Source organism: Chiloscyllium punctatum, chromosome 18 (genome assembly GCF_047496795.1).
Source record: "Chiloscyllium punctatum isolate Juve2018m chromosome 18, sChiPun1.3, whole genome shotgun sequence".
Lineage (NCBI taxonomy): Eukaryota > Metazoa > Chordata > Chondrichthyes > Orectolobiformes > Hemiscylliidae > Chiloscyllium > Chiloscyllium punctatum.
In genome coordinates, this window is record NC_092756.1 from 83,832,298 (window position 1) to 83,859,634 (window position 27,337).

Consider the following 27,337-nt stretch of genomic DNA (forward strand, 5'->3'; position numbering starts at 1 on the left):
TTAACACCAATTTGGGGTTATGGAGCAAGAATACTGGCAGTGGCCACTTTAGGAGGAGTGTGCCTTTTTATTGTAAATGCTTTTTTTTGTGTAACTTTTGTAATGAACTCAGCAGGTGGCGATTGTTTTAAAATGAACATGAAGGAGCATTGCATTATTCTAAATAATGCATAGATTCTTACCATTCAGATTTTGCACATGTGACCATGGCGTTATATAATATGTTACTCTTACTGTTAGTGTTTTTGGGAATGCAAATATGAGCTGATGGATTGACTGTGAATGAAAACTGCAAAGAAGTTAAGTGTTTCTGAATGAAATGTGAGCTGCAACATAATGGATTCTTTACTTTTCAGTGAAACTGACTTTCAAAACACTGTGCATCTTTTTGAAAAATGAAAGTCCTCAAATCTGGAAGGCTGTCAGATTATTTAATAATCTCCCTCCTTGTGTGTCTGTAATGTGGCAGTTGTAAACTACTAATTAACATACAAATGTTTTGTGACCATTAGGGAATGGAATAAAAGTGCAAGGCTTTGATTTATTTGGCTGATCAGTGTTGTGCAATTCTTGTTAAACACTGAATGAGGCCTTGTGCTTAATATCCTTCACTGGTCAAAAAATACTTTTGAGTGCAATTTATCTCAAGTATTTTAAGCCTAAACTGAGGGCAATAGCCAATAGTGGGTGTTTTTGTAACTCCCTACTGTGGAACTGGGGGCTAACTTGGCTACAAGCAACTCTTGGATCAGCATTCATTCCTCAAGTCTGTTGAGGAGTTTACTGTATATTTTGGCTTTCCTGTGACTGCTGTATTCTATGTTTCTTCTTGTGCTTCAGTCAGTTCCTTTCCTTCTATTGTGTGCATCCAACTCATTGATAGAATGTGCTTCCATGGGGCCATTTACCCAGAATCATTAGAGACCCCCACTGCTCTGCCAAAAGTAACTTCCAATATCTTCAATAGTTTATAAATATCAAATTATTCAAAAGTCATTCACATTTGGTTAATATGGTACAATAACAACGTTGCAAACTGAGATTTAAATGGCATTGTGGGTTGAGTGACCAGTGGGGTTAAGAAACATTGTCATGCCCCAGTGAGAGCGCTGCCACGTTTGTGTTTAGCAGTTTACTCTCCATTCTCATGTAGTGTAGATTCTGCATTGTTGCGCTTTAGATTTCTAATATTTGTTTATCTTATCACTTGCACTTTAATCTGCTTTAACCTCAATTTCACTTCATCCTCAGCTAGCTCTACTATGTGCAGCTGTCAGTTTCTGCTTTAATCTTTTCTGCTTTACCGTTGTTAGTGCGCTCTGTCTCCAGTGTTGTTGAGAAAACAAATTGTTCCTTGTGTCAGTACTGGCTGCTTTGTCATTATTTCAGTGTAAGAGCTGCATTATTGTGATAAACTAAGCCTTACTGTGGTTTGTGTATGATATATACGTTGCATTACACTGACATGCTCCAATTTATTCTGCATCCTCTCTGTGCATAGATTGTAATCCATCATATATTGTGGGCCCAGGCTACTGAGGTATATGGACTGCAGTGCTTAGCTGTTAATTTCTCACTTCAGATGCTCCTATTCAGTGTAAATCCAGTCAACACTGTAGCCTCATTGAAATGATAAATGGTACAGCAGAATATCTTTGTTCAAATAAACGAAGTTGTAACACTTTGTGGATTTTAAAACTTTATTTTGAACATGATTAATTGTTGCATAAGTGTTGGTTCCAGATTTGCTTAATTGCCAAAATTCTATTTGCATCAAATGGGAGGGCTCTTCTGGCAGTCATAATGTCCCTATCTCTGAGCCAAAGAGGCCTGGATTCAAGCCCCACCTCCCCTAGAGGTTGTGTAATAACCCCTCTCAACAGAAAAATTGACTAGGAACATGCAAATAAAAACAAATTTACTAGAAAAACTCCTCCACAGATCTGGCCGCATCTATGGAGAGGAATTGGAGTTGACATTTCATGTCCACTGATCCTCCTTCAGATTAGGAAAATATCTTGTAGTGAATGGTGAGAGCTTGAAGTTCCTTCTAATGACTTAGTAACATCCTCCCCTTTACCAGTCATCTTCCCTCCCATTTCATTTCCTCTACTGAGAATGCTGTAATGTTGTGGAATTTGGTTTAACACGTGCAAGTGGTTTGTTGGTAACTCCCTCCATTGGTAAGATTTGTGAAATTCCAGAGCTCATTGCAACTCAATCCTATCCTCCGTGACTACACCCACACATTTCTTTTTCTAGAAGATTCAGTGAATGGTGATTGGCAAATTTGTATGGCTGCTACACTTTCGGCCCCTGACCCCCAGTTGAGGGACATGCAGGCAATTTATGGCACTACTTCTACAATTTCCTAGCTGAGATTCTCTAAACATCACATATGTAACCTCATCTGGACATAAATAACCCACAATTTGTCCATAAAAAGAAAATATTTCAGTTTCCATGAGCCTATGGAAACTCTTAAGTACTGTTTTTATGCTTCCATTATAATCAATTCAGAAAAACAGAATAATGAAAATAAAATTACCATTTAACACATTATGCCTGTGCCCACTTTTGGTTATATTTTCCTGCAACCTGGAAATTTTTTAATCTAACTCTTTTTTTAAATTACTCAAGTTTCCTTCCTTCAGCTTTTCAGAAATCACATTTCAAACTGCAACTTGCTGCGTTTCGAATGAAAAGAAATTTCATATCATTTCTGGTTCTTGCACCAGTTTTGACAATCTCCGGTTGTTTATCCATCTCTCATTGAAAAAATACTTTTTCATTATCACAAGATGGACAGTTTTGACTGCAGCACTGTTGAATGATTTGCATTTTTAAACCTATTTCATTGTACTCTTAACTTTCAATCCACTTCATTTTCCCTTGAAACTGGAAGCTGCAGTTACTCTTCTTGGTTGTCTTCTCCTTCCATCTCTATCTCCTTGCACTTTAAAACAGCTCATGTTAAGGAATGGGAGAGTTGTAAAGTATGTTACTAGACATAACCATACAGCACCACTGTCTCTTCTCAAAGCACTTCCCAGTGCCCTCAAAGCTTCCATTTCTAGTGATGCTATTTAAAGTCCAGTTGCGTAATTGGATTCCAAGCATCCATCCACACCCCAGCAATATGCAGAATCACCATGCTGAAGTTTGAACAAGCTGTTGACTAATTGTGGTTGGTTTTGTATTCTTTTGTATAACAACAAGCTGCTGTATAATCATGCAGTTCAGCTTCTCCTGCAGACAGAATTTGCAAAGGGTTTTTTTAAACAAGAAAATTATAGAATTTTACTCTTTGAAGTGGGTGAGTTATAGGGTTGTGATGAGTGCTAGTTACTGATTCCTGATTTCCTCATTACCTCATTACATCACAAACTGATGGTTATAACTGGATAAGTCCTTCAAAACAGGGTCTGATTGCAAGCAGACGTAGTTGTTTGAAGTACTGTTAATCCTATAGCACCATTGCTATTATCCTAGCATCAGACAAAAGGGATGCAGTCAATCAGTTTGGAAAAATTTACATCTAATACAAGCATAAACACGATAATTCAGGCAGTGTACTTTTTTCATGAGAAATCATAGAAAGCTTACCTTACAAAAACTTACAAAATCTTACTGGATACTTTTAATTCTGCAGCAAGAAACTGATGAAAGTATTGCAAACTCTAAAAGTTCTGACCTTTTTATACTGAATGGTATTTGTTTAAAATTAGACATTCTAGACTAAAAGCAATGCACACCTGAGCAGAATACCACTACTTTGTACTGTGTAACATTCCTGTTCCTATAAAATATTGCAACATCTGTTTTATGGTAACTGAATGTACAGAAGCTGCATTGGCCACGACTTAAAATCTAAATTAAGCCTCCTTCTGCACTTGCATATAATATTAACTGACAAAGATGTTACCAAATTATAAGCTAAAATGACCATAGGTTTCAACTGTAGTAAGCCATTCCTTTTTGCAACTAGCCAAGGGCCATCTACTTACAATGTATGCTTTCATTATACAGTCGGTTCTGCTATAATGCACATTTCTTCAACGCGAATTGGCTTTAACGCAATTGAAGAAATTACACTTATAGAATGCAAGCTTTCCTTACCGCTATTGACTATAACGCAATTCGGTACCCATTAGTTTAAGTGGCGTGACTATTGGACAATTTTCTTATAATATGTGATCACAAGAATGGAGCTATCGCATTATATCAGAACCGATTGTAGTTTGTCTGTGCCACTATGGGAATATTACAGTAGTCTCAGACCACATGCATGAATGCTTCCAGAAGATACAAAAAAGCTATATAATATTTTATAAAGAGTTGGAGAACAATATAGAAATATGTGGGTTGTTTAAAAAAGCTGCAGGAAGGTTGATAATAGATAAGAAAATGGCAAGCTTATTAAATGAATATTTTGTATCAGTTTTCATGCTGAGAGAAGAGGGCAAAATATCTGCAGTAGAAGGGGACCCCAGCATAAGTTAAAGCGAGGAATCTTTTTGTTTAGAAAACACAGTAATGGAGAAAATTTAAGGTGCATTTTTTTAACCTAGCTTCCTAGTTTTCTAAAGTAATTGAAAATTTTGGATACATTAGTCATAAATGACTTTTCAAGCTCTCTGGATCTGGTAGACATGTCTTCAGATTGGAAAAGTACAAGCTTTCTCATGAGATGAGTGAAAAGCCAAAAATGTACAGACCAATCACGCTTATACAGGGAAATTAACTGGAAATTTATTGAAGTCATCGATCACTTGCACAATTATCACTGAGTATTTGTGCAAGGGTAAGCTGATCACAGAAGCCCAAAACTAGAGGTTATGCACGTTAATAAATCCATTGGGACTTCAGGAGAATTTTCTTCAACCGAAGTGCTAATGGGGAGCTCACTATCATGTGTCAATAGCATGATAAGCTATTTGAATAAAAGCTAAGCAGACCAAGTTAGGTGAAGTAGGCTCATGTGGAGCATAAACCACAGAATAGACCAGTTGGCCAGTATCTGTACTGGAGATTTGATTAAAGTATGAATCCTGTCTGTATAACCTAATTGACTACTTTTAGGATCATTAACTAGGTGGATAAGAAAATGTCTGTTGATGTTTTCTATGTGAACTTCCAGAAGGCAGCTATCAAGAGTCCGTGTAAGATTTGAATAGGAATCAGTGTGTAAGGAAAGTGTGATAACCTTGTAAATAGGTTGGCTATTATTTGGGCAACAGGACTTGGAGATAATAGACAATGCTTTGGAAGAATGAGGGTGTTCCCCAGATAATTTATGCAAAATAGCACTTTGGATGAAAGAATGAAGTTGCACATCCAACTTTAGAGATGATATTATATTTTGAGTATTATATTAAAGTGAGCAGATAGGAGCAGGAAGGTGTGTTGTTTTAGTAGGTAAGATCAGGGCCCATGGAGTTCAAAGTGGGTCCAGTTTTGAACCAAGAGTGTTACAGAATTTCCTTCTATAATGACAGGTTTCTGGAAATGGAGAACCAAAGGGGTTTGGACTGTCTGCAAATATGATCATTAAAAATGAACATGTTGGTATAAAATGTAATCAAAATGAAATGCTCACCAAGAATCAGTCTGGCTGATCTGTTGTACTTGCAATACATACACATATAAAGCCTATTCTTGGGGTCAGTGAGACCTTTGTTTTGGGTATTTTTTTTATTCAGGTTTCACCAATCAGGGGTGCAGGTTTGCTGCTGGATTCTTAAAGACGTAATATATCTTCTGACATTTTTTATCCTGGAAATGGAGTTGGATGAATTGTCTCATGGACACTGATGTCAGGAGTAGAGGAAAACCATTCAAGGTTCTTAACCTTCTACACCAAATGAACTTCTGTTTTGTTCTATCATATGACGAATAAACAGCAAAGGCACCAATTCCAGAATCCTAGAAACTTGGAAAATAGTACCAGGAATAGACTGTTCAGCCCTTTTTGAGCCAGCTTCGTAATTCAGTTTGATTGTGGCTGCTCATCCAACTTCGTACCCTGTCCCACATTCTCCCCATACTCTAATCCTTTTAGGTCTAAGAACGATATCAAACTCCTTGAAAGCGTTAATGTTTTGGCTCAACTGCTTTCTCTGGCAAAAATTCTAAATGTACATCACTCGATGAAAAAAATTTCTCCTTTTTATTTCTGTCCTAAATGGTCTATCCTGTATCCTTGAGCCATGACCCCCTCTTCCATTGCGCTTCCCCCCCCCACCCCCCAACCTTGGTTCTAGAACATCCTACATTGGTTACATTTAATTATGCTTATTGGTCTGTTTTAAGAAATCTTTGTATTTTTAGCCTTGACCATTGGAAGGTTAAACTTGTATTTAAATGCAAGATGAGAGTAAGAGAAGTAGTGTTTTTGATTTTTTTTTTAAAGGGATCTGAAGGGCATCACTAAACGTACCCAATCCTGCAACCTGAAGCATGTCAAAGGCAAGCACCAAGTTGCAATTGAAGGGCAACAACAAAAGCATTTTAGTGCTACATATGGTGTAAGCCATCTATCAGAAATTCTAACCTGCTCTACAACTTAGACAGAAATCCACGAACTCCACCCATTTTGGGAAGACGTAAATGCTGCAACCAGAATTTCTTCTTGAAGACTTTGCCTCCCATCAACCTACATTTGTAATTTCACTTATGATGATTTTCCATTTCTTGTGATTTCAACAGACCTAATCTGCAGGAACAAACTATAATTGCCTGACCCCCCCCCCCCCCTCCCCCATACAGTGCCAAGCTGGAAGTTAGCTGCAGAACTGTTTCCAGTGCAAAATAAGCCTGTTACTGTAATATGAAAAATAACAAAATGTTATAGTACTGTTTTTGTTGACTGTTGCTCAGGCATGATTTTTTTTACAATTTAACTTTATTTCTGTGAAATCACTAATGAAATAAATTACTGCAATTATCTGACACTTCATTACATTCCTATCAAGCTAATTTTGATTGTTCCCCTGACTGTCACCCCTGTGATCAGAGGTTTCAGTTACCTTGAAATCTTCCAATTTGACCAACATGAAGATGATCAGTAATCCCTTATTCAAAGGCAGACAATGATTCAGAATTTGCTATCGGTAATTCCATTCTCAAACAACTGTAGACACGTCAAAGTAAGTTCTCCTGAATGACTTTATTTCCTGTGGCTATTCTGCTGAAGTCATTGAGGACACCTTAAGAGAATGGGCGAACTGTCTGTGGTAACCATCTCGTCTGTGCACTTCAGTGTTTCTTTTATTCCCCATTTTGCTCAGGTTATATGTATTAATTCATTTTTCTCCATTTTTAGAATTTCTTTTCACACTTTCAACTTCTACACTTTTTATACATAGGTAGTGCCTTTTAACATAAAAATCATTCAGATCACTTGGCAGAGGGGCGATATTATTTGACAAGCTGTGTTAAAGATTAAGATAAGGAATCTAAGGAGTGTCTTAAAGAAGAGGGTTTTAGGGGAAGGAATTCTATAGGTTAAGGTCTCAGACAAAGTAATTCTTCCACTGATGACCATTATGAAAACTGACAATGCACAGAAGGCCAAAACTGAATTGCATAGATCAGTGAGGTGTGGAAGAGTTTGTGTAGGGCTATAGTGTGAGGATGGTGGGTAGAGAGAGAATAAGGCCTTGGAGCGGGTTTGAAAATCTAAACAATGCCAGGCTTTGAGTCACTGAACACTCAAGTGTTTATGGATCTTTTAGGAACGTCCAGGTTCAAGTCCCACCTATGTATAATAGCTTGTCTGAATAGGTTAATTAAAATCTACATGTGAATAAAGCTTTGAATAACCCCACATTTACGGATAGTGTAAGATGGGAGACCAGCCAGGGGGACATTAGTTATCAGGAGTAGTCAACGACATGGATTAAGTTTCAGACAATGGCTTTGGTCTTTGGTCTTGTCAAATATTTAATCAATAGGAATTTCTGTTCATCCGATGCTCGATGTTGAATAAGCATTGCTCTACGAGAGGCATTGGAGGAATTGGAAGGGGTGCAGTGGCAAGGCAGAACTAAGAGTCTGGGAGCCAACATCACCCCAAATATTAAAGCCAACACGTTTTTGGTTTCTCTTAAGCTGTTTTTTTTTAAGAAATACCATGTGTCCCTGCTTCACTTCCATGCAACAGTGCTGCCATTTGCATTGGTTAGATTTGAGAGGCTGCTGTAGTTATACACAGGCCTTGTTAGGTTATGACTCAGTTTTAAATTCCAACAGGCATATCTGCCACCTCCGCTCGAGGTTTCCATGTCATTTCTGATCTGCTCATGGGATTGCTGGTTTTCTGACCTCAAGCATCAAGATATTTTGGTGGGAGTTGCCTCTGACTTGCCTTGATTGTAGATACTGGAGCTCCAGAAAACATTGAAAGTTCCAGTTCCAGGGATTGACTGACAACCAAGAAAATGGTTCCATTGCCGCAGCTGTAAATTTGCACTGGTGTTGTTTAATCCTTAGTCATGCTTTAATCACTATCTCCTTATCAATAGACAGGTAAGACTTGCAGAATTCTAGGCATTCACTGGTGTTAGTGTTTTATTTCATGATTTGATGCACTGTTAATTAGTGTTAAAGTTATGGAAAAATGAAATAGTCACTGGCTGGATTTTTAAGATTAACCAGTAGACAATGATGAAAAGCAACAGTATAATTCATACCAGTCAAAGGTCTGTATTTAGTGATGTGACCACATGTTGTTAATGTAGCCCATCGCGAATAGAGGAATGCCATTGCAAAACAGCAGTTTTTTCTTTCAGAGTGCAAAGACAGGAGGAAGTGACATGGGAGCTGTCATTGACTTGACTGGTGATGATGAGGATGATGTGACTGCCCAAGGTATGGACCCATGTAATATTTCTCCACCTTCCTCCAACAACTTGTTATATTTAACATGTGATGTAACATTACTTGAGTCAAATCTTCAAACTTCACCTGTAATTGATACATACTCTAGATTAACTTGCAAAGCTGCTTACCTGGTATAGTGCAAATACTTGTTAAAGGAAGGAATAAATATTTATCTCCTCTTTGGATGAATTTACCTTCCTCTTTATAGTTGTATTATTCATTCCTGTTTTCAATGGAGATTGTCTTGGTATTGCATTTTAACTGTTCTGATTCTGTTCAACCAGTAGCTTCAGTTCAGTATTCTTGAGGAGCTTTAGTGCTTAAGGATAAGTTCTTTTCAAGAGTACATATCAGCAGGTAGAATTAAGCAACGCAAACTGATTGACTTGTTGACTTGTGTATAAACCCCACTGATAGCAATTATGTAATGGTAGATTAATTAAATTCTGAGATTAGACAAGTGTACAGCAGAGATTTTTAACTTGCATTCAGATTTTTGGCAGCAGGCTAGCACATGGCAAAGTGTGGTGAATTTGTTGAATCTGGCTAGGATAGTTTCTGGAACATTATGCTTTAGTCAACAAAGGAAGAAGCTGTTTTGAATTTGGTAAGATACATTGCTGATATCCTAGACCAATCTCTTGGAAATTAGTCAACTTTATAATTAAAGTTCCATGTTGACCATACATGTTGAAAATTTTCAGCTGACCAGTGAGAACTAACTTGAATTTTTTTGAAAAAAAAATCATGCCTGACAAATGTGAAATTTCTCTTTTGAAAAGCTGATCAAACTAATGGACAGGAGGAAGTATGGATGTTATTTATGCGACCTTCCAGAAGGCAGTTGGAAAGGTCCATCATGAGAGACTGGCTAAAGTTGAAGCCCATGGAATTGAAGGAAAGCTATTGATGTGGTTTGAAAATTGACTGGTGATAGGACATCAGGAGGAAAGATAATGGGCAGTGTGATGATGCTATGGTTTTAAGAGGTGTGTTTTGTCCTAGTTTATTTTAGAAACAGATTGAGGAGATGCTTCGAGTAGTCAGAGAAGATAAACAACTTGTGTAGCGTCGGAGGTTTTTAAAAGTGGGAATGGGTGGTGTTGAGTTCCCACTGAGCCAGGGGTTTTAGGGTTAGCTCTCGGCGGTGCCATCGGGTCTTGAAGTGAAAGTTGCATTTTCCCCTTTTCAGTTATAGCTGAAAGCTGGGGTTCTCTGTCCCTTTCAGAATTGTCTAGTGATGCCCTTTCTTCCTGGAAAAGAGAACTGCATGTAAGACCATGTTTTCTGAATCTCCCTTTTGCCAAGGGTGTTTTTGTAATGTTACTATATTGGAACAGTTAATAATAGTTACTGTATCTATTGCTCTAAGTTTTCAAATAGAGTTAAGTTATTCCAATTTCTCCCCCTTTTTTTGTATTTTAACCGTAGTGGATGAATAAAGTGTGTTATGCTTTAAATTTGATAGCATGACCAATTGAATTTCACCTGGAACGCAGTATCTCCCACTTACCTTTTTTAAAATAAGAGACAGTTAGGGTCTAGGTTACCACCTAAATATATTTTAAAGGGGTCTGGTCTGGCCCATAACAGCAAGTATTCTACATGGCAAGAGGTGACTAGTGTTCTGTTGCAAACAATGTTGGGGCTACACCATCACCTTTGTGATAGAAAGCCATATATCCAAATTTACTGATGAGACAAAGATAGGTAGCATTATAATGTGTACAGTTGGAAGTGTAAAAGAGCTATTTACATAGTAAGGGAATTAGAAAAACAAGTTCAAAAGTTCTATATTTTGAATGCTGAAAATTGAAAAACAGTGGAGGTTCAAAGAGGCTTGGAGCTCCTTGTACATTGTTTTCTATATCTGTTCATAGTCTTCGACTGATGATGGAAAGGTTAATGGGATCTGGCTTTTACATCTGGAGATCTGGAATACAAGCTAGTGGAAGTTATGCTGTAACTTTACAAAAGCCTGGCTACTGTCCCTGTTGTACAGTGATTTGCTTGGAGTAATAAATCTTAAATATGTAATGATATTGGTTGAGTGTGCTGTATCAATTTGCAGAATGATGTCTGAACTCCACATTGCAACATAAGCTTATGCAATACCTGGGGTTGTATGTCCTGGAATTTAGACTGTAACGATATTCATGATTCAAGGGTAGTTGGAGAGAAATTAACTGGTCACTGTAGGTCTGAGGTGGGGACACTATCTGAAACTTGCAACCAGTCCTTTAAGGACTGAAATTACAAAATACTTCGACCTACAATGTGGTAGAGTTTTGGGACACTCTTCCCCACAAATGGCAATTTCTGCATGATCAGATTATTAATTTTAAATCTGAGAATTCTTTGTTATCCATAGGTATACAGAAGTGTAGACTAATCATGATTTTATTGAATTGTGATTAGTTTTAGATGCTAAATGGCCTCCAACTTTTCCTCCGTTTCCAAATGCCTTCTAATACACGTTTATCAGATTGCATAAAGAAGGTAAAGCAATATATCGGTAAGAATGTTTGTTGAATGGGAGATCTGAAATAGAACAGTAGGATGATTTACAGAGGGCAAGCAGCCTGAAATGAAACATATGATTCTTATGTTCACAATCCTTTTAAATTAATTTGTGCATAAGCTTCTGTTTAAAATGGTTGCTAAACTATGTCTTTGCGCAGATGCCAGGAAACATAATCCGGCTGCTAACCAAGGAGCAATGGGAACAACTCCGCTGCAGACATCTCCACCTACAGTCCAACCACAGATCAGACCACCTACAACTTCCCAGGGAGTCTCACCACAGCAGACATCAACACAGTCCCATTTGCCAGCACCACAGAACAACCTAGGCACCACTGGGTTGACTGTGCAAACTACCAATGTGCAAAGTGTGTCTGCAGGTAGAGTACAAACAGGTACTGGAATCAGTAATAATGGTCAGAATTTCCAATCATATCCAGCTTTAGTGGTAAGATTGAGAAGGGCTGGGAATTTATCTAAACTGATTCTTAAGTAGAGCACTGAGGAAGAGCTGCATCATCAAAGGTTGAATCTTTAGGATGAGATTTTAAACAGCACCGGTGGATAGAAAAGATCCTATGGAAGTATTTGAAGAGGGCAGTGGTTTCTTCACTTTCCTGATCATTTGTCCCTCAGCCAACATCACTAAGCAGATTATCTAGTCATTATTGCATTACTATTTGCAGGAGTTCAGCGTTCACAAATTGGCTGCTATGTTTCCTACATTACAAGTGACTGCATTTCAAAAATAAATAATTGGCTGTAAAGTGCTTTGGGATGTATGAAGTTGGGAAAAGTGCACTAGAAACACTTTTTTTTTCTTTATTTCCATAACCTTCATGAAGTTGATGGCTCTATTATACAGCTGTTATCAGCATTTTTGGTATCTTGCATTTACACATTTTATGAAAAAGTTAAATTGTCTGTTATTTGATTACATGGTACCTGTAGAGGATTGCTTTTGGTCTCTTAGCATGTTTGTTCTAGCACGTTTTTAGAATGTTGAGAGCTCAATAATGATATCACATTACTGTTCATGAAAGGTTACTGTGCACAAATTGTCTTGTTTTTCCTACATTTCAGCAACTGTATTTTAATTTTAAAGCACTTAATTGGCTGTAAAATATTTTAGGATATCCTGGGGTTTTGAAAGATGCAATATAAATTAGTGTCTTTAATGGGTTTGGCTGTACAAATCGGCTCCAATTAAAATGTAGAGCGATTATGGGAAGATCTTTAATGTGTTCTCTTTAAAGGGCAAACAAGTGCTAATGTACTTCAGCACCAACGTCCTCCGATGCCTCCACCGACATCACAGGCCCCTGTGAGACCACCACTTCCAACTCTCCAAAGAGGAACCTCAAACCCCACAGTTTTCACATCACCCCCTCCATACCAAAGTCACAATCCAGTGCGGGCTGTCACAACACAGAGCCAGGCTATACGACAGCCCAGTCCTCAGCCTCCAGTTAGTGGTAAGGAAACATATATTTTGTTTTCTTCTTGTTTACTGTAAGGACCCAGTCTTACAGACCATTCCCAATCCTTGTTTTCCAAAATCATCTTATTGCCTAAGAATAGTCAGTGTTTATTTAAACAAGCTAGTAAATAGCCTGTAGCATTCCACACAGTCAGTTGAGTTTATTTTATTGACTAAATTGGTGACTGCATCGAGAGTCAAGAGTGGTGCTGGAAAAGCACAGCAGGTCAGGCAACATCCGAGGGGCAGGAGCCCCTGATCAGGAAAAAGGGATTATGCCAAAAAGTCAATTCTCCTGTTCCTTGGATGCGACCTGGCCTGCTGTGCTTTTCTAGCATCACACTCTCGACTCTGGTCTCCAGCATCTGCTGTCCTCATTTTCTGGATCGGGAGCAAGAATTCAGAAAAGACCTTCAGACGCCCACTTACTAATGGAACCTGTAATAGTATTTTGATGACATAGCAAAATTGAGCAGTATTTATGGAAGTGGCAATATACAGCAGTAAATGTTAACAGGAAAGCGTTGCCAAGAATCATAATGGCAGCAAATCTGGTTTGTGGACCAGAAAAGCATTCCCTATTCCAGATCATTCATAACATGCCAATGTCTTTGGACAGGCATGAGCCATGTTGGCTTTCCTCCACTCCAGTGATGTTTCAACATGGTAGAGACCATTCATCTAGCAAGTAGCTCTTCTGAAAGCATGAGCAGTTGGAAGCTTATCCAGAATGCCTTATTCATGCTGTTGCCTGAATGGAGTAGAAATTCATGGCATTTGAAAATTAACTTGCTGAGCAATCGACCAAGAGGTGTGCCACTTGGACCAGATCAAACACCACATCCAAGAATTAAATGGACTGCTCTTTTTAACAGTACTATTATAAAATGGTTGCATTAGCCTCCTCAGTCCCCATTGCCTATCATGTAATTTCCCAACTCGAACTATTTATCTTGGAGCAAAATTCCAGCCCAGTGTTTCAGTTGTGGCTGAGACACTGAATTATAAAGGTTCTTTATAAATCCTCTTGCTCTTGTGTTTTACGAACAGAAGCATGAAGCATAAGATCCCAGGTGCCTCTAATTACACTCTCAATATGTCTCTTCCTTCATCCCTTCACTTTAGAATTGTATTGTTTAGTTACACTGACTTTCCAGCTGTTTCCTGCAAACATATACACATTTATATTTATCTGCACTAAATTTCATCCACTATATATTTGCTCATTCTACAAGTCTATCCTCTTGAAGTGGAAATGTTGTGGTGATACAAGATTTGTTATTGTAAATTTTTAAATTTTCACCTAAGTCTTAGTTATCATATACATATGTACAGAAAAAATTGTGGTCGTTGTAATTACCTCTGGAAACTCCAGAATACATCCTCCTCAAGCCAAATTGCATCCATACTAACTGTCTTTGTTACTTCATGGACATTAGTTGTTGCTGTCAAGCCTATTATGTGGCACAATGGTGTTATTGAAATCTACACACTGTTTATCAACTTGCCCTTGCCAAAACTTTCTTTATTGAAAAATCTCAATTAAATTTGTTTAAACACTACTTTTGCCTTTAATAAACATGTGTTGATATTCCTGAATAAATACATCCTTGTCTAAGTGACTGCTAATTTTGTTCTGCTGTGTGTTTTTTTTGTTTTGAAAGCTTTCCCACCACTGGGTTTAAATTGTCTGGCTATAGCTTCTGGGCTTGCATATGTCCACAGCAATTAATACTCCTCTGTCCCATCTGTTGGAGAGAACCCAATGACTGACTGTGGTTAGCAGAGCAGGGTGGCACGAGGCCTCAGTGGTTGGCACTGGCTACCTCAGTGCCACGGACCTAGGCTTGATTCCACACTTTGACAACTGTCTGTGTAGAGTTTGCGTGGATGCTCTGGTTTCCTTCCACAATCCAAAGATAATGCAGGGTTACAGGGATAGAGTAGAGGGTGAGTCTGGGTGGGATGCTTTTTGGAGGGTTGGTGTGGTCTCAATAGGCTGAATGGCTTGATTCCACACCTTGGGGATTTTGATTCATGAGCATTTGACCAAATATCTAGCAAAAATGAACAATAAAAAAAATGCATTTTACATGTTGTGTTAGTCAAATGTGAGAAAAGTTCCTTATGCTTTGTCATAACTGTCTATCCTTGTGAATGTTGATCCACCTTCATAATCCTCCACCTTGTAAATTTTGAGTAAAGAGATAGCAAAGGTATGGGAGAGACAGTGGATCGAGAGAATCAGCAACAGGGAAAGTATCTTCAATTAAGCATTCCATCTGAATTTTCACCTATTACTGAGATTACCTGTTGCCTAACTCAAGTGTAAGGAATAGGAAGGGGAAGCAATTAACTTGATCTTCTGAACTTGCATTCCCATTCTACAAAATAACAGATGACATTCGCTCCCCTTTCTTGCACAATTCCAATATTACCCAAAAACCTGGACAACGTTCTGTATTCTTCTGCCAAAGGAAAAGTTTTCTTAGCATTTAAACTGTCAAATGCCTTCAATTATTTTTCAATTAGTTACTTTTCATCATGAAAGTAAAAGTCCGGCAATATGAACCAGTTGGGCTTTTATCATTTTGACATTTTTGTAAGTTATAAGAACCCTCATTAGTGGTCTAGTAACAGTTGTGCTATTCTGTGCATTTGTGTAACCATCAGGTATATAAATTCTGTTAGGTATTAAACCAGAATGTAAAGAATCTTACCAGTGACATTTTGAAGTACTACCAAGGAAAGTCTCCACATTTACTTTCACAGCTCTGTTTAATCCACCATAGCCACTTGTTCTTTGGAATAGTATTGTAGTGCATGTAATGTCGCTATTGACTGACTAGATGAGAGCTTATCCAGTTCTTCGCCTTCTTTTTCCTGATCTTCACCTTTTCCCAAAGTAATTCTTTTTGTTTCAGTTTCAAATACTGCAATCATTATGGCCATTTTTCAAAGACCCCACAATAAATAAAGTATGCTCCAAATTTAAAGTCCTCTGCAATAGAAAAGCCTCTTTATGATGCCTAGATAGCCAGTCATTCTCATTGGCCCTCACCCAACCTTCTTTCACTCCCCATACCAATGTTGAATGATGGTATGTACTATACTTCAAATTAATATGTTGCTTTTTATATAGCAGGTGTGTCGGTCAGGCTGCCTCAGACATCTTACATAGTGAACAATGTAATCTCCATTCCTGTGATGCCAAATATGCCTCAGTTCACAGTCCATCACCGGCCTTCACAGGTAAGGCTTTCTAAGCGTTGGTATTCAGGCAATTGGAACTAACTATTAATAATGTTAGCTACAATCAGGATTGTGGATTGGACCGTTTAACCTCGATATTTGAAGAGAAACCTGAAACTTTGTTTTCTGCTACCCTGCAAAACAAAATCCCTTTCAAAGTTTGTGAGAAGATTTGTAGCTCGGGTGCTTGTTGTTGTGGTTCTGTTCGCCGAGCTGGGAATTTGTGTTGCAGACATTTTGTCCCCTGTCTAGGTGACATCCTTAGTGCTTGGGAGCCTCCTGTGAAGCACATCTGTGATGTTTCCTCCGGCATTTATAGTGGCTTGAATCTGCTGCTTCTGGTTGTCAGATATGTGGATGACACCTTTTGTAATCATTAAAAACACAGAAATAGAGAACACACACCGGATCATCAACGCCACACTCACAGGAATCTGATTCACGAGAGAGGAAGAAAAGGACAACCAATTCCCATTCCTAGATGTGATGGTACAAAGAACACCGAACGGAGAATTCACCACAAACGTATAAAGGAAAGCCACACACACAGACCAAGTCCTGGACTACGAAAGCAGCCACCCCAACACACAAAAGAAGTTGCATCAAGACACTATTCAAAAGGGCCACAACACACTGCAGCACACCAGAACTGCAAAAAGAGGAAGAAAAACACCTATACAATGTATTCGCCAAAAACGGATACCCACGCAATTTCATAAACAGAGATGCTTAAGGGAAAGACAACAGAACGAGGACATGCCGCAACCCAAAGGACTAGCCACACTACCATACATCAGGAGCATTTCCGAACTGACAGCCAGACTGCTGCGACCACTAGGACTCATAACAGCACACAAACCAATAGCCATGCTCAGACAACAACTCAACAGGACGAAGGATCCAATACCCAACATGAGCAAAACCAATGTAGTGTACAAAATCCCATGCAAGGACTGCACAAAACACTACATAGGACAAACAGGAAGACAGCTAACGATCCGCATCCATGAATGCCAACTAGCCACGAAACGACACGACCAGCTATCCTTAGTAGCCACACACGCAGATGACGAGCAACATGCATTCGACTGGGACAACACTACTAGTATAGGACAAGCCAAACAGAGAACAGCCAGGGAATTCCTAGAGGCATGGCATTCATCCACAGATTCAATCAATAAGCACATCAACCTGGACCCAATATACCAACCACTGCAACGGACAGCTGGAACTGACAACCGGAAGCGACAGATTCAAACCACTATAAATGCCGGAGGAAACATCACAGAAGCGCTTCACAGGAGGCTTCCAAGCACTGAGGATGTCACCTAGACAGGGGATGAAACGTCTGCAACGCACATTCCCAGCTTGGCAAACAGAACCACAACAAAATCCCCTTCAATCGAGGACATCTTAATGATGTGGATCATTGAGTCCCAGTTCAAATTTATTACAAATTTTAGAAATATGGATGATTTATAGCATTAACCTCTGAAACTGAGACAATCTGCATTGACCAGAGGCAAGGTACATGAGAGAGAAACTGAAATCTGTTTTCATTTGTATTTTCTCATTCTGACTCTTTTGTACACTCATTGTGTGTTAAATGGGCAGACCTGCACAGTTGGTATTTCCACATTGCAACAAAAACTGGAATGTAATCCAATCAAGAAAAAAGTAATGAGTGAGGCTAGTCACATCCCGACATGGTCCAGGAATGAATTCTGGAATTGCTACACACGTCCTGGCTAGTCCTGTAGCCTGATGAATGGTGCTGGCTTGTGTACAAGTGATGTACCTTCCCTTTCCTTATATGCAATTGTTAAATTGTCCCTGACCTGACATACTGAAGTTAACTTTCTTATTCAGAGTTGTTCCTTTTCAGGTGGAGAACAAGATATGTTCTTTCAATACATAATAAAGCTTTCACAACTGCCAGGATAACCAGCTGTAAAATAGGTGTTTTGGTCAGGAACCCTACTACTTTAGGTCGTCTGTTATTTACTTGTACCATTTCCTGGTTCAAATCATGATTCCATAAGACACAGGAGTGGAAGTAAGGCGATTCAGCTCATCGAGTCCACTCTGCCATTTAATCATTGCTGATGGGCATTTCAACTCCACTCACCCGCACTCTCCCTTATCCCTTGATTTCTTGCGAGATCAAGAATTTATTAATCTCTGCCTTGAAAACATGTAACGTCCCAGCCTCCACTGCGCTCCGTGGCAGTAAATTCCACAGGCCCACCCTCTGGCTGAAGAAATGTCTCCTCATTTCTGTTCTAAATTGACCCCCTCTAATTTCTAAGGCTGTGCCCTCAGGTCCTAGTCTCATCGCCTAACGGAAACAGTTTCCCAGTGTCCACTGTTTCTAAGCAATGCATTATCTTGTAAGTTTCTATTAGATCACCCCTCAACCGTCTAAACTCCAATGAATACAATCCCAGGATCCTTAGCCGTCACTGTATGTTAGGCCTACCATTCCAGGGATCATCCGTGAATCTTCACTGGACCCGGTCCAGCGCCAGTATGTCCTTCCTGAGGTGTGGGGCCCAAATTTGGACACAGTATTCTAAATGGGGCCTAACTGGAGCTTTATAAAGTCTCAGAAGCACATCGTCGCTTTTATATTCCAACCCTCTTGCGATAAATGACAACATTACATTTGCTTTCTTAACCGCAGACTCAACCTGCAAGTTAACCTTTAGAGAATTCTGGACTAGCCCTCCCAGGTCCCTTTGTACTTTGGATTTATGAATTTTCTCACTGTTTAGAAAATAGTCCATGCCTGTATTCTTTTTTTCCCCCCCCAAAGTGCAAGACTTTGCAATTGCTGAGTTGAATTTCATCAGCCATTTCCTGGACCATTCCTAAACTTTTTAAATCTTTCTGCAGCCTCTCCACCACCTCAGTACTACCTGCTTAACTTCGTATCATCGGCAAACTTCACCAAAATGCCCCCAGACCCTTCATCCAGATGGTTAATATATATAAAGAGAACAGTTGCGACCCCAACACTGAAGCCTGCGGGACACCACTTGTCACCAGCTGCCGTTCCAGAAAGGAACCCTTTATCCCAATTCTTCGCCTTCTATCAGACAGCTAATCCTCAATCCATGCCAGTAGCTCACCTCGAACACCATGGGTCCTCACCTTACTCAGCAGCCTCCCGTGAAGCATTTTATCAAAGGCCTTTTGGAAGTCTAGATAGGTAACATCCACTGGGTCTCCCTGGTCTAACCTACTTGTTACCGCTTCAAAGAATTCTAACAGATTTGTCAGGCATGACCTCCCCTTATGGAATCCATGCTGACTTGTTCTAATCTGACCCTACACTTCCAAGAATTTAGAAATCTCATCCTGAACGATGGACTCTAGAATTTTACCAACAACCAAGGTTAGGCTAATCGGCCAATAATTTTCCATCTTTTGTCTTGACCCTTTCTTGAACAAGGGGGTTACAACAGTGATTTTCCAATTATCTAGGACTTCCCCTCACTCCAGTGATTTTTGAAAGATTACAACCAATGCTTCTGCTATATCCTCAGCCACCTCCCTCAGAACTCTAGGATGTAGCCCGTTGGGACCAGGAGATTTATCGACTTTTAGATCTTTTAGCTTTTCTAGCACTTTCTCTTTTGAAATGGCTACCATACTCAACTCTGCCCCCGACACACCTTAATTGTTGGGATATTACTCATTCTTTCACTGAAGACTGACACAAAGTACTAAAGTTCTTCAACTATTTCCTTACCTCCCAGTACTAGCTTTCCTGCATCAATTTGGAGCAGTCCAATGTCTACTTTTACAATCCTTTCTAATATGGCTAGCTAGCCTACCATCATATTTGTTCCTCTCCTTCCTTATTTCTGTTTTTATTATCCTGTTTGTTTTTGTAGTCTTCCAATCTTCTGATTTCCCAATGCTCTTGGCCACTTTTTATAGGCACTTTTTTTGTTTGATACAGTTCCTGATTTTCTCCTCTACCCCCCGCCCCCCGATTAATCTTTCTTTTCTTTGGGATGAACCTCTGTATTGTGTCCTCAATTACACCCAGAACTCCTGCCATTGTTGCTCTACTGTCTTCCCTGCTTCCAGTCAATTTTCGGCAGTTCCCCTCTCATGCCCCTGTAATTACCTTTATTTAACTGTAACACCATTACATCCGATTTTGTCTTTTCTCTTTCAAACTGCAGACTGAACTCTGCCATATTATGATCACTGCCTCCTAAGTGTTCCCTTACTTTAAGACCTTTTTATAAAGGCTGGCTCATTACATAGCACTAAGTCCAGAATAGTCTGCTCTCTTGTGGGTTCCATCACAAGCTGTTCCAAAAAGCCATTCTGTAAACATTCCATGAATTCCCTTTCTTTGGATCCACTGCAACATTATTCACCCAGTCAACTTGCATATTGAAGTCCTCTGTGATCACCGTGACCTTGCCTTTCTGACATGCCCTGTCTATTTCCTGGTGCATCTTGTGCCCCTGATCCTGACCACTGTTAGGACGTCTATACATAATCCCATTATGGTTTTTCTGTTTGCCTCAACTCCACCTACACAGACCCCACATCATCTGACCATATGTCATTTAATGCCATAGATTTCATTTTATTCTTAACTAACAATGCAACCCTGCCCCTTCTGCCCACCTCCCTGTCATTTCGATGTTGTAAATCTTTGGATGTTTAACTGCCAGTCCTGAACCCCCTGCGACCACGTCTCTCTGATGCCTACCATATCATAATCATTCACGATAATTTGTGCTGATAATTCATCTACTTTGTGACAAATACATGAGCATTCAGATAAAGCACCTTAATGCTAATTTTCTTATCCTCATGATTTCCAACGTCTCTAGTAATATGTCCTAAGTTATCCATTCTTTTTGCTTCATTTCTAGTCTGCCTTGAACTTAAACCCTGCGCACATGCTAACCTGTTGCAGATTTTTTCTCCCTAACTCCATATTCCCCGTCGCTTTCCCTTTCCCTTCCCCTGACTGACAAGTTTAAAGTCCTAGTGACCACCCTGTTTATCCTTTTTGCTAGAACACTGCTTCCAGGTCAGTTCAGGATGGAGACTGTACCAACAGTACAGATTCCCCCCCCCGCCCCCCGGTCCTAAAGCTGATGCCCATGTCCCTTGAAATGGAATCCCTCTTTTCCCACACCATTCTCTTAGCCACACGTTTACTTCCCTGATTTTCTTATCCCTATGCCAGTTTGCACGTGGCTTGGATAGTAATCCAGAGATTATGACCCTCTAGGACCTGTTCTTCAATTTCCTTCCTAGTACTTGATAGTCCCCAAACAGGTCCTCCTTCCTAGCCTTGTGGACCACAACTATATCTTCTCCCTCCTGCTCCAATATCATTTCAAGCTGTTCGGAGATGACCTGCACCCTAGCACTGGGTAGGCAACACACCGTGCAGGACTCCCTATCTGGCTCACAAAGGATACTATCTGTCCCCCTAATTGTAGGATCCCTTATGACAACTACATGTCTTTTTGCTCCCTGCTCTTGAATGGCCTTCTGCACCATCGTGCTGTGGTCAGCTGGCTCATCCTGTCCACAGCCCTTTCCCTCATCTGTATAGGGAGCAAGAATCTCATACCTGTTGGGCAAGCTCAACAGCTAAAGCTCCTGCACTTCAAATCCCCCTACCTGCCTCACTTACATTCGCACCCTGTTGTCCCTGATCACTTAGTGAATTTGAATTATTTAATCTACCAGGTGCGACTGCCTCCTGAAACAAAGTGTCCAGGTAACTCTTCCCCTTTCCAGATGTGCCACAAAGTTTGAAGCTCAGATTCCAGATAATTAATTCTGATCTGGAGTTTTTCCAGAAACCAACACTTGCTGCAGACCTGGTCACTGCCATTCACAATGGAATTGGCCAGCTCCCACATCATACAGCTACAGCACATCACCTGTCCATCCATCTCAACTTATTTAATTAATTAATGCAAATTTATGATTCAAACAGTACAGATTCAAACTACTTCTGCCCTTAAGTTAAATCTTTTTAACAGTACTCTCAAGTAATTTGCTCAAGATGTCAACATTGTAAGACACTAATGAATGCAAACACCATAACCTTGGTCACAGAGTTTGAGATAACAAAAACAAAAAAGGAATCTTCATTTCCATGCCCAACTATATCAAAATGTAAGCCCTTTCAGGAATTCAGCGCTATTCTCAACTCAGTTAATAGTAAAACCATCTGCCATAGGAACATTCACTGCAATTGTTATTGATTTTGAGTTCACCTTCCTTCAGAGCTTAAAAATGTGTTGCTGGAAAAGTGCAGCAGGTCAGGCAGCATCAAAGGAACAGGAGAATCGACGTTTCGGGCATAAGCCCTGAAGAAGGGCTTATGCCCGAAACGTCGATTCTCCTGTTCCTTTGATGTTGCCTGGCCTGCTGCACTTTTCCAGCAACACATTTTTAAGCTCTGATCTCCAGCATCTGCAGTCCTCACTTTCTCCTAGTTGATTTTCACCTTCCTTCAGGCCTGTCTCAGCTAGTTTGTTTGTTTGTTTGTTTGTTACTGAGATCATTAACAGGTGAGTTATTTTAGTTTTACCAGATAATCTCTAAATCTCCTAAAATCAACTAGGTTTATTCAGCCTGTCTTCTATTTTAACTTTTTAATCCCTGTTATAATTCTCCTACACCATAACCACTCCTCAAGACCTGTATATCCACCCTGAGGTGCAGTGGTCTGAGTTGATTAGACCTCACCTAGAGCAAATCTGATCAAGAATTTACAGCTGAAACATCATTCTGTACTTCCTAATCTTTTGCCATTGGGAAATAACTGCTGGATTCTGCTTTTTATTAATTGTGATTTTTGCATTGAAATTTGGCTAGTTGTTTTCTATTGATCTGTGCTAGCATTTATGTTCCATACCAACCTCTTTCTTTCGATTTCTACCTCTTCATAACCTAACATTCATTTATTTCTTGCATTCCTGTTTCCTCCCTTCTCTCCCTTCACTGACCCCCATCTCTCAAACTCCCTCATCTCTCTCCCTCTCTCTCCCTCTCTCTCTCTCTCTCTCTCTCTGCCCCCCACCTCTCCTGCCTCTCTTTTCCCCCCACTGCCCCCCTCTCCCCTCTGTTGGCCAGCGATCGGAGTCTAGAAATTACTAATCAATTAGCTGTTTTGATTGTAGGATCCACCTCGACCTATCCACCCAGCACCACTTCCTGAGGCCCAAGTGCCGCAGCGGTTACCTCCAGAAGCTGCTAATACCTCTCCGCCCCAGAAACCCCACCTGAAGCTAGCCCGTGTTCAGAGTCAAAATGGAATCGTCCTGTCGTGGAGTGTCCTTGAAGTGGACCGGTCTTGTGCACTTGTGGACAGTTACCATCTCTATGCCTACCATGAAGATCCTGCTACTACGACTCCTTCCCAATGGAAGAAGATTGGAGAAGTCAAGGCATTGCCACTTCCCATGGCCTGCACCCTTACTCAGTTTGTATCTGGAAGCAAGTACTACTTTGCAGTCCGAGCAAAAGACATTTATGGACGATACGGGGCTTTCTGTGATCCACAGTCGACTGATGTGATGTCGACTCAGAGTAATTAATTCAACAAAAAAAATCAAAGACAATGAACCTCAAGGTCCACAATGATATTTTTTCATTTCTTTTCTTACATCATGCATGACGTGTTGTAGTTTTTCTATAGTTGTCTGATCCTCTTGGTATCTGTGTACACTACACTGTAATACACAAGGGAGTCCTAGTATAAATTAGGCAACGCTGATTTGCAGCAAAGAAAGGACAGGACACTGCACCAAGGGTGCTGTATTACTGCTGCCAGACAGAAGTTGCTTCTTTTGTCACCATAGACCCAGTTTGACTGGGACACAAACGTGATAGTGACTGATGAAGCAGCAGCAACAAATGACATTTCTTTATTCTCTGGTCAGCCATTAGTTTGGGTTTTAAAGAAAAACATTCCCAAATGTGATGTGTGATACAGACCATTAACATGATCATTCATACATGTATTATCTTATTGTTATTTTTTTAAACTATATTCACTGCGACTTTAGTTATCACTTCAAATAGCAGTGGAAATTGATCAGCAGTGACCATAGGAAAGTGAGTTTTATTGCATTCTGAAATACTGAAATAAATGCAACTTGCAATGGACTGCATACTTGATTATTAAGAGGTGTTATAATCGACCATGAGCCTCATTGAAGAAATTGGACACACCTCATTCATCATCCATATCCAGTGAGATTGTTGAAACTTCAAGTTTTTAAAATGAGATGCTTCTGTGTTGTGGGGGTGGGAGATGAATAAAAGCAAATTCTGTTTTTTTTTTGCCAAATGCTTTTGTTAAATGTGTTATCAGAGTAATCTGTGCACTCCAGAGACAGATAAAATTCTCAAAATATATTTTTAATCAGTGTGAAAGGAGTACTTTGTGATGTGGTCACTGGACAGTGAGTTTGACACTTTGAGAGAGCCCTTTTCATCAGTACCACTTTTCTGGTCTAATGAATATTTTTTGAATATATATGTGTGTGTATGTCTCTATGTAAATTTTCAGACCTGCTCTCCCATTAAAGCCACTATGTTGTACATATTCTTGCTTGCCAGCAGCAAAATTTCATGCCTACTTGATGTAATCAGTAAGCACAAATTAAATCTCCAGTCACTTTGCTTGTCAAGGCAAGTCAGGGTTTTGGGAGCATGCAGCAGGACCTGTTTGTCCTCTGAGGCATTGCACCCATCAGTCAGCATGAAGAGAAAATGAACTCAACATCCGCAAATTGTTGCAGGCTATCTTCTCCCCATTTTGGTTACTTTCTTCAGCTGTTTTGGACTGCCAACATTGGACATATCACAGATGTGTTTGAGCTTGCACGTTGACAGCCAGCACTGTTTATGTAACTTTACTGTTTAGAACAATTCTGAGCATCCCAGCTGGTTACACAGACCATGGTAAAGTGACAAAGCAAGCCCAACTTGCTTTGTGTAAGTTGTGCATCCTGTGTTCTATGGTGACAGTTTTGTCAGTGTTCTACTGCTGCCTTGGTCACTAAGGGATCGTGACTCTTCAAGTAAGTCATTCTCAGCACAGTATCCAACAAAGTCTCTGCATTCTTTCGTCATTGAACTATTGTAAATTAAATAATTTATGAATAAAACAAAATATTTCTTAACTCAGTGACTTCAATTAAGATGCAACTGATAATGTGAGTAACATAGTGTCCTGTTTAGGAAGGATTCCCTGAACGCATTCCCCACATAATTTAAAAGTTGATACATTCTAATCTGATGTTTTTAAGCTGCCAAGATATGACCTGGAACTAACCTGAACCCAGAGATTTGCTCTAATTCTGAGGAATTTCTATATAAAACGAGAAAAGCAGCAAAAATTTCATGTCCATAATCTTTACACAAACCTTGAACAGCAACAAATGTAATTGTGCACAATCTTGATTTCCATTGAAGGCTGTACTGGTAACATTTTGGTCAAATATTACTGCAATTTAATAAGAGATTGCTCCAGGCTGCTGCTTCACCCTGCTGTCATTCACAGCCAGAATATTTTCATCAGTATTTGTATGCTCTTGGGCTGAATTCAAGGAAGATAGTTCTAGAATATTCACCATCATTGGAGTTAACCAGAGCATGTTTTGCTTTGCAGTGTGGTGTTCAAAGTTGGGAGAGGGGGGGAAGGGATGCTATAATAGGAAGACTTCCCTCCTTCCCCAATAAGCTGGTATAAAGATTGCAACCAGCTGAGGTGCAAAGTTACTGCCTGAAAGAGCACTGCCTGTCACCAGATGCATGGACGCTATGTTGCATGGTATCTGTCAAGGATACAGCACTCTGGACCTTGGGGAAATAAATGATGCCACTCCTTGTAGACCAAATGTATATTGCACTGCATGTTATGGAAAAGGGATTCAAGTACCTGCCAACTTGTGCGATATTGGGAACTGATGCTCCTTTCATCAGTAGAAGAAGTGAATTTTAACTCACTGCAATTTCCACTTATTAAATTGTGAAGGCTTCTAGCCACAGGGTACAGAAATAAATTATGATAAACCTATTTGTAATAAATACTAAACAATCTCTCTCCCAGGGAGGGATTAAACACTGAAATGCTGGAACATGTTGAATGTAATTAAGTATTGCCATTTTTAATTGCTTTTTTAATTTGTTAAAAGTAGTATACTGTCAATTGCAAGTTAAACGTGCTGATGTTGTATTTCAGAAATGTGATGTCATCCTGTGTTGCCCTGCAAATTACTTTTAAGTGATATTTTGTTCACTAAAACCTGAAGTTTATAGTTTGAAAATAAAGAACCTATCAATTTTATCTTCTTGTGTATAACTAAAATTTGAACTTGGAATTTAGTTTTCTATGATCTGCCCTTCTGCCACTCCCTCCTTCTCTTCTCCCCCTTTCCTCCCCCCCCCCCCGCCAAAAACCACCACCACTCCCAAAAATCCTTTCCTCAATGTATTTGATTTGTCTCACCATTCTCAGTTCTTTTTATGTAGACAGCCTGCATGTTTAAAAGACTAATAAGTGGAAGTCATGGTTGTCACATGGAAGGATGCAGCTTTTTAAATACTAGTTTCAGCTGAGTTATCTGAATATCAACCAGGCAGATGTGAATCAAAATTGTCCAAAGCAAATGTGGAAGTAAGTTGATATAGCTGCTGGACATCCAGTAAAACATGCTGGTCAATGCATATATGTGGATGTTGTACAAGGCAGTACTGGACTGTGGATTTCCTCCAGCCAACAGTCAAATAGCTTCCTATGTGTTCTCTGTGTGGACTTGCCATGTAATACAATAGGGGAGGTTTATACTGCATCATTGGGAACTATGTGGCCAAGGAATTTTACTAGTCTCTTGGGGAAAGGGAAGCAATTATTCAACTAACTCATTTAGAAATTCTCCAAGCCTTGGGGTTTTAACGGACTAGATTTGTGTTACCAGTTGTCCTATCTGGATATTTTGAATATCAAAGAATTCCTGCAATTAAGCTGCTGCCAAGTTGTAATGTCATAGAACTTGTGAAGCTGCTTGAATGTTGTTTCATATTTTAATCATACATTTTGTGTATGTAATGGATATTGGAATTCTTTGACAGTTTTGAATGTACAATGACAACCTATTCCTTCCCAAACAGATTCATTGCTGAATTCTA

At 39.6% G+C, this 27,337-nt stretch overlaps 1 protein-coding gene across 4 annotated transcripts in view; it reads left to right on the forward strand.

The window, feature by feature from the left end:
- Window positions 1-26,495, forward strand: part of LOC140489255 (activating transcription factor 7-interacting protein 1-like) — a 184,702-nt gene extending 158,207 nt beyond the window's left edge. For 2 of the 4 annotated variants that reach the window (XM_072588615.1, XM_072588618.1), the window contains 5 exons: window positions 8,793-8,871; window positions 11,565-11,801; window positions 12,663-12,881; window positions 16,029-16,138; window positions 23,320-26,495. In XM_072588615.1, the coding sequence (XP_072444716.1) occupies window positions 8,793-8,871; window positions 11,565-11,801; window positions 12,663-12,881; window positions 16,029-16,138; window positions 23,320-23,736 (1,062 nt within the window). In that variant the 3' untranslated portion in view covers window positions 23,737-26,495. The remainder of the gene's footprint in view (window positions 1-8,792; window positions 8,872-11,564; window positions 11,802-12,662; window positions 12,882-16,028; window positions 16,139-23,319) is intronic. The other 2 variants (XM_072588616.1, XM_072588617.1) reach the window with 2 other exon arrangements.
- Window positions 26,496-27,337: the final 842 nt, after the last annotated feature.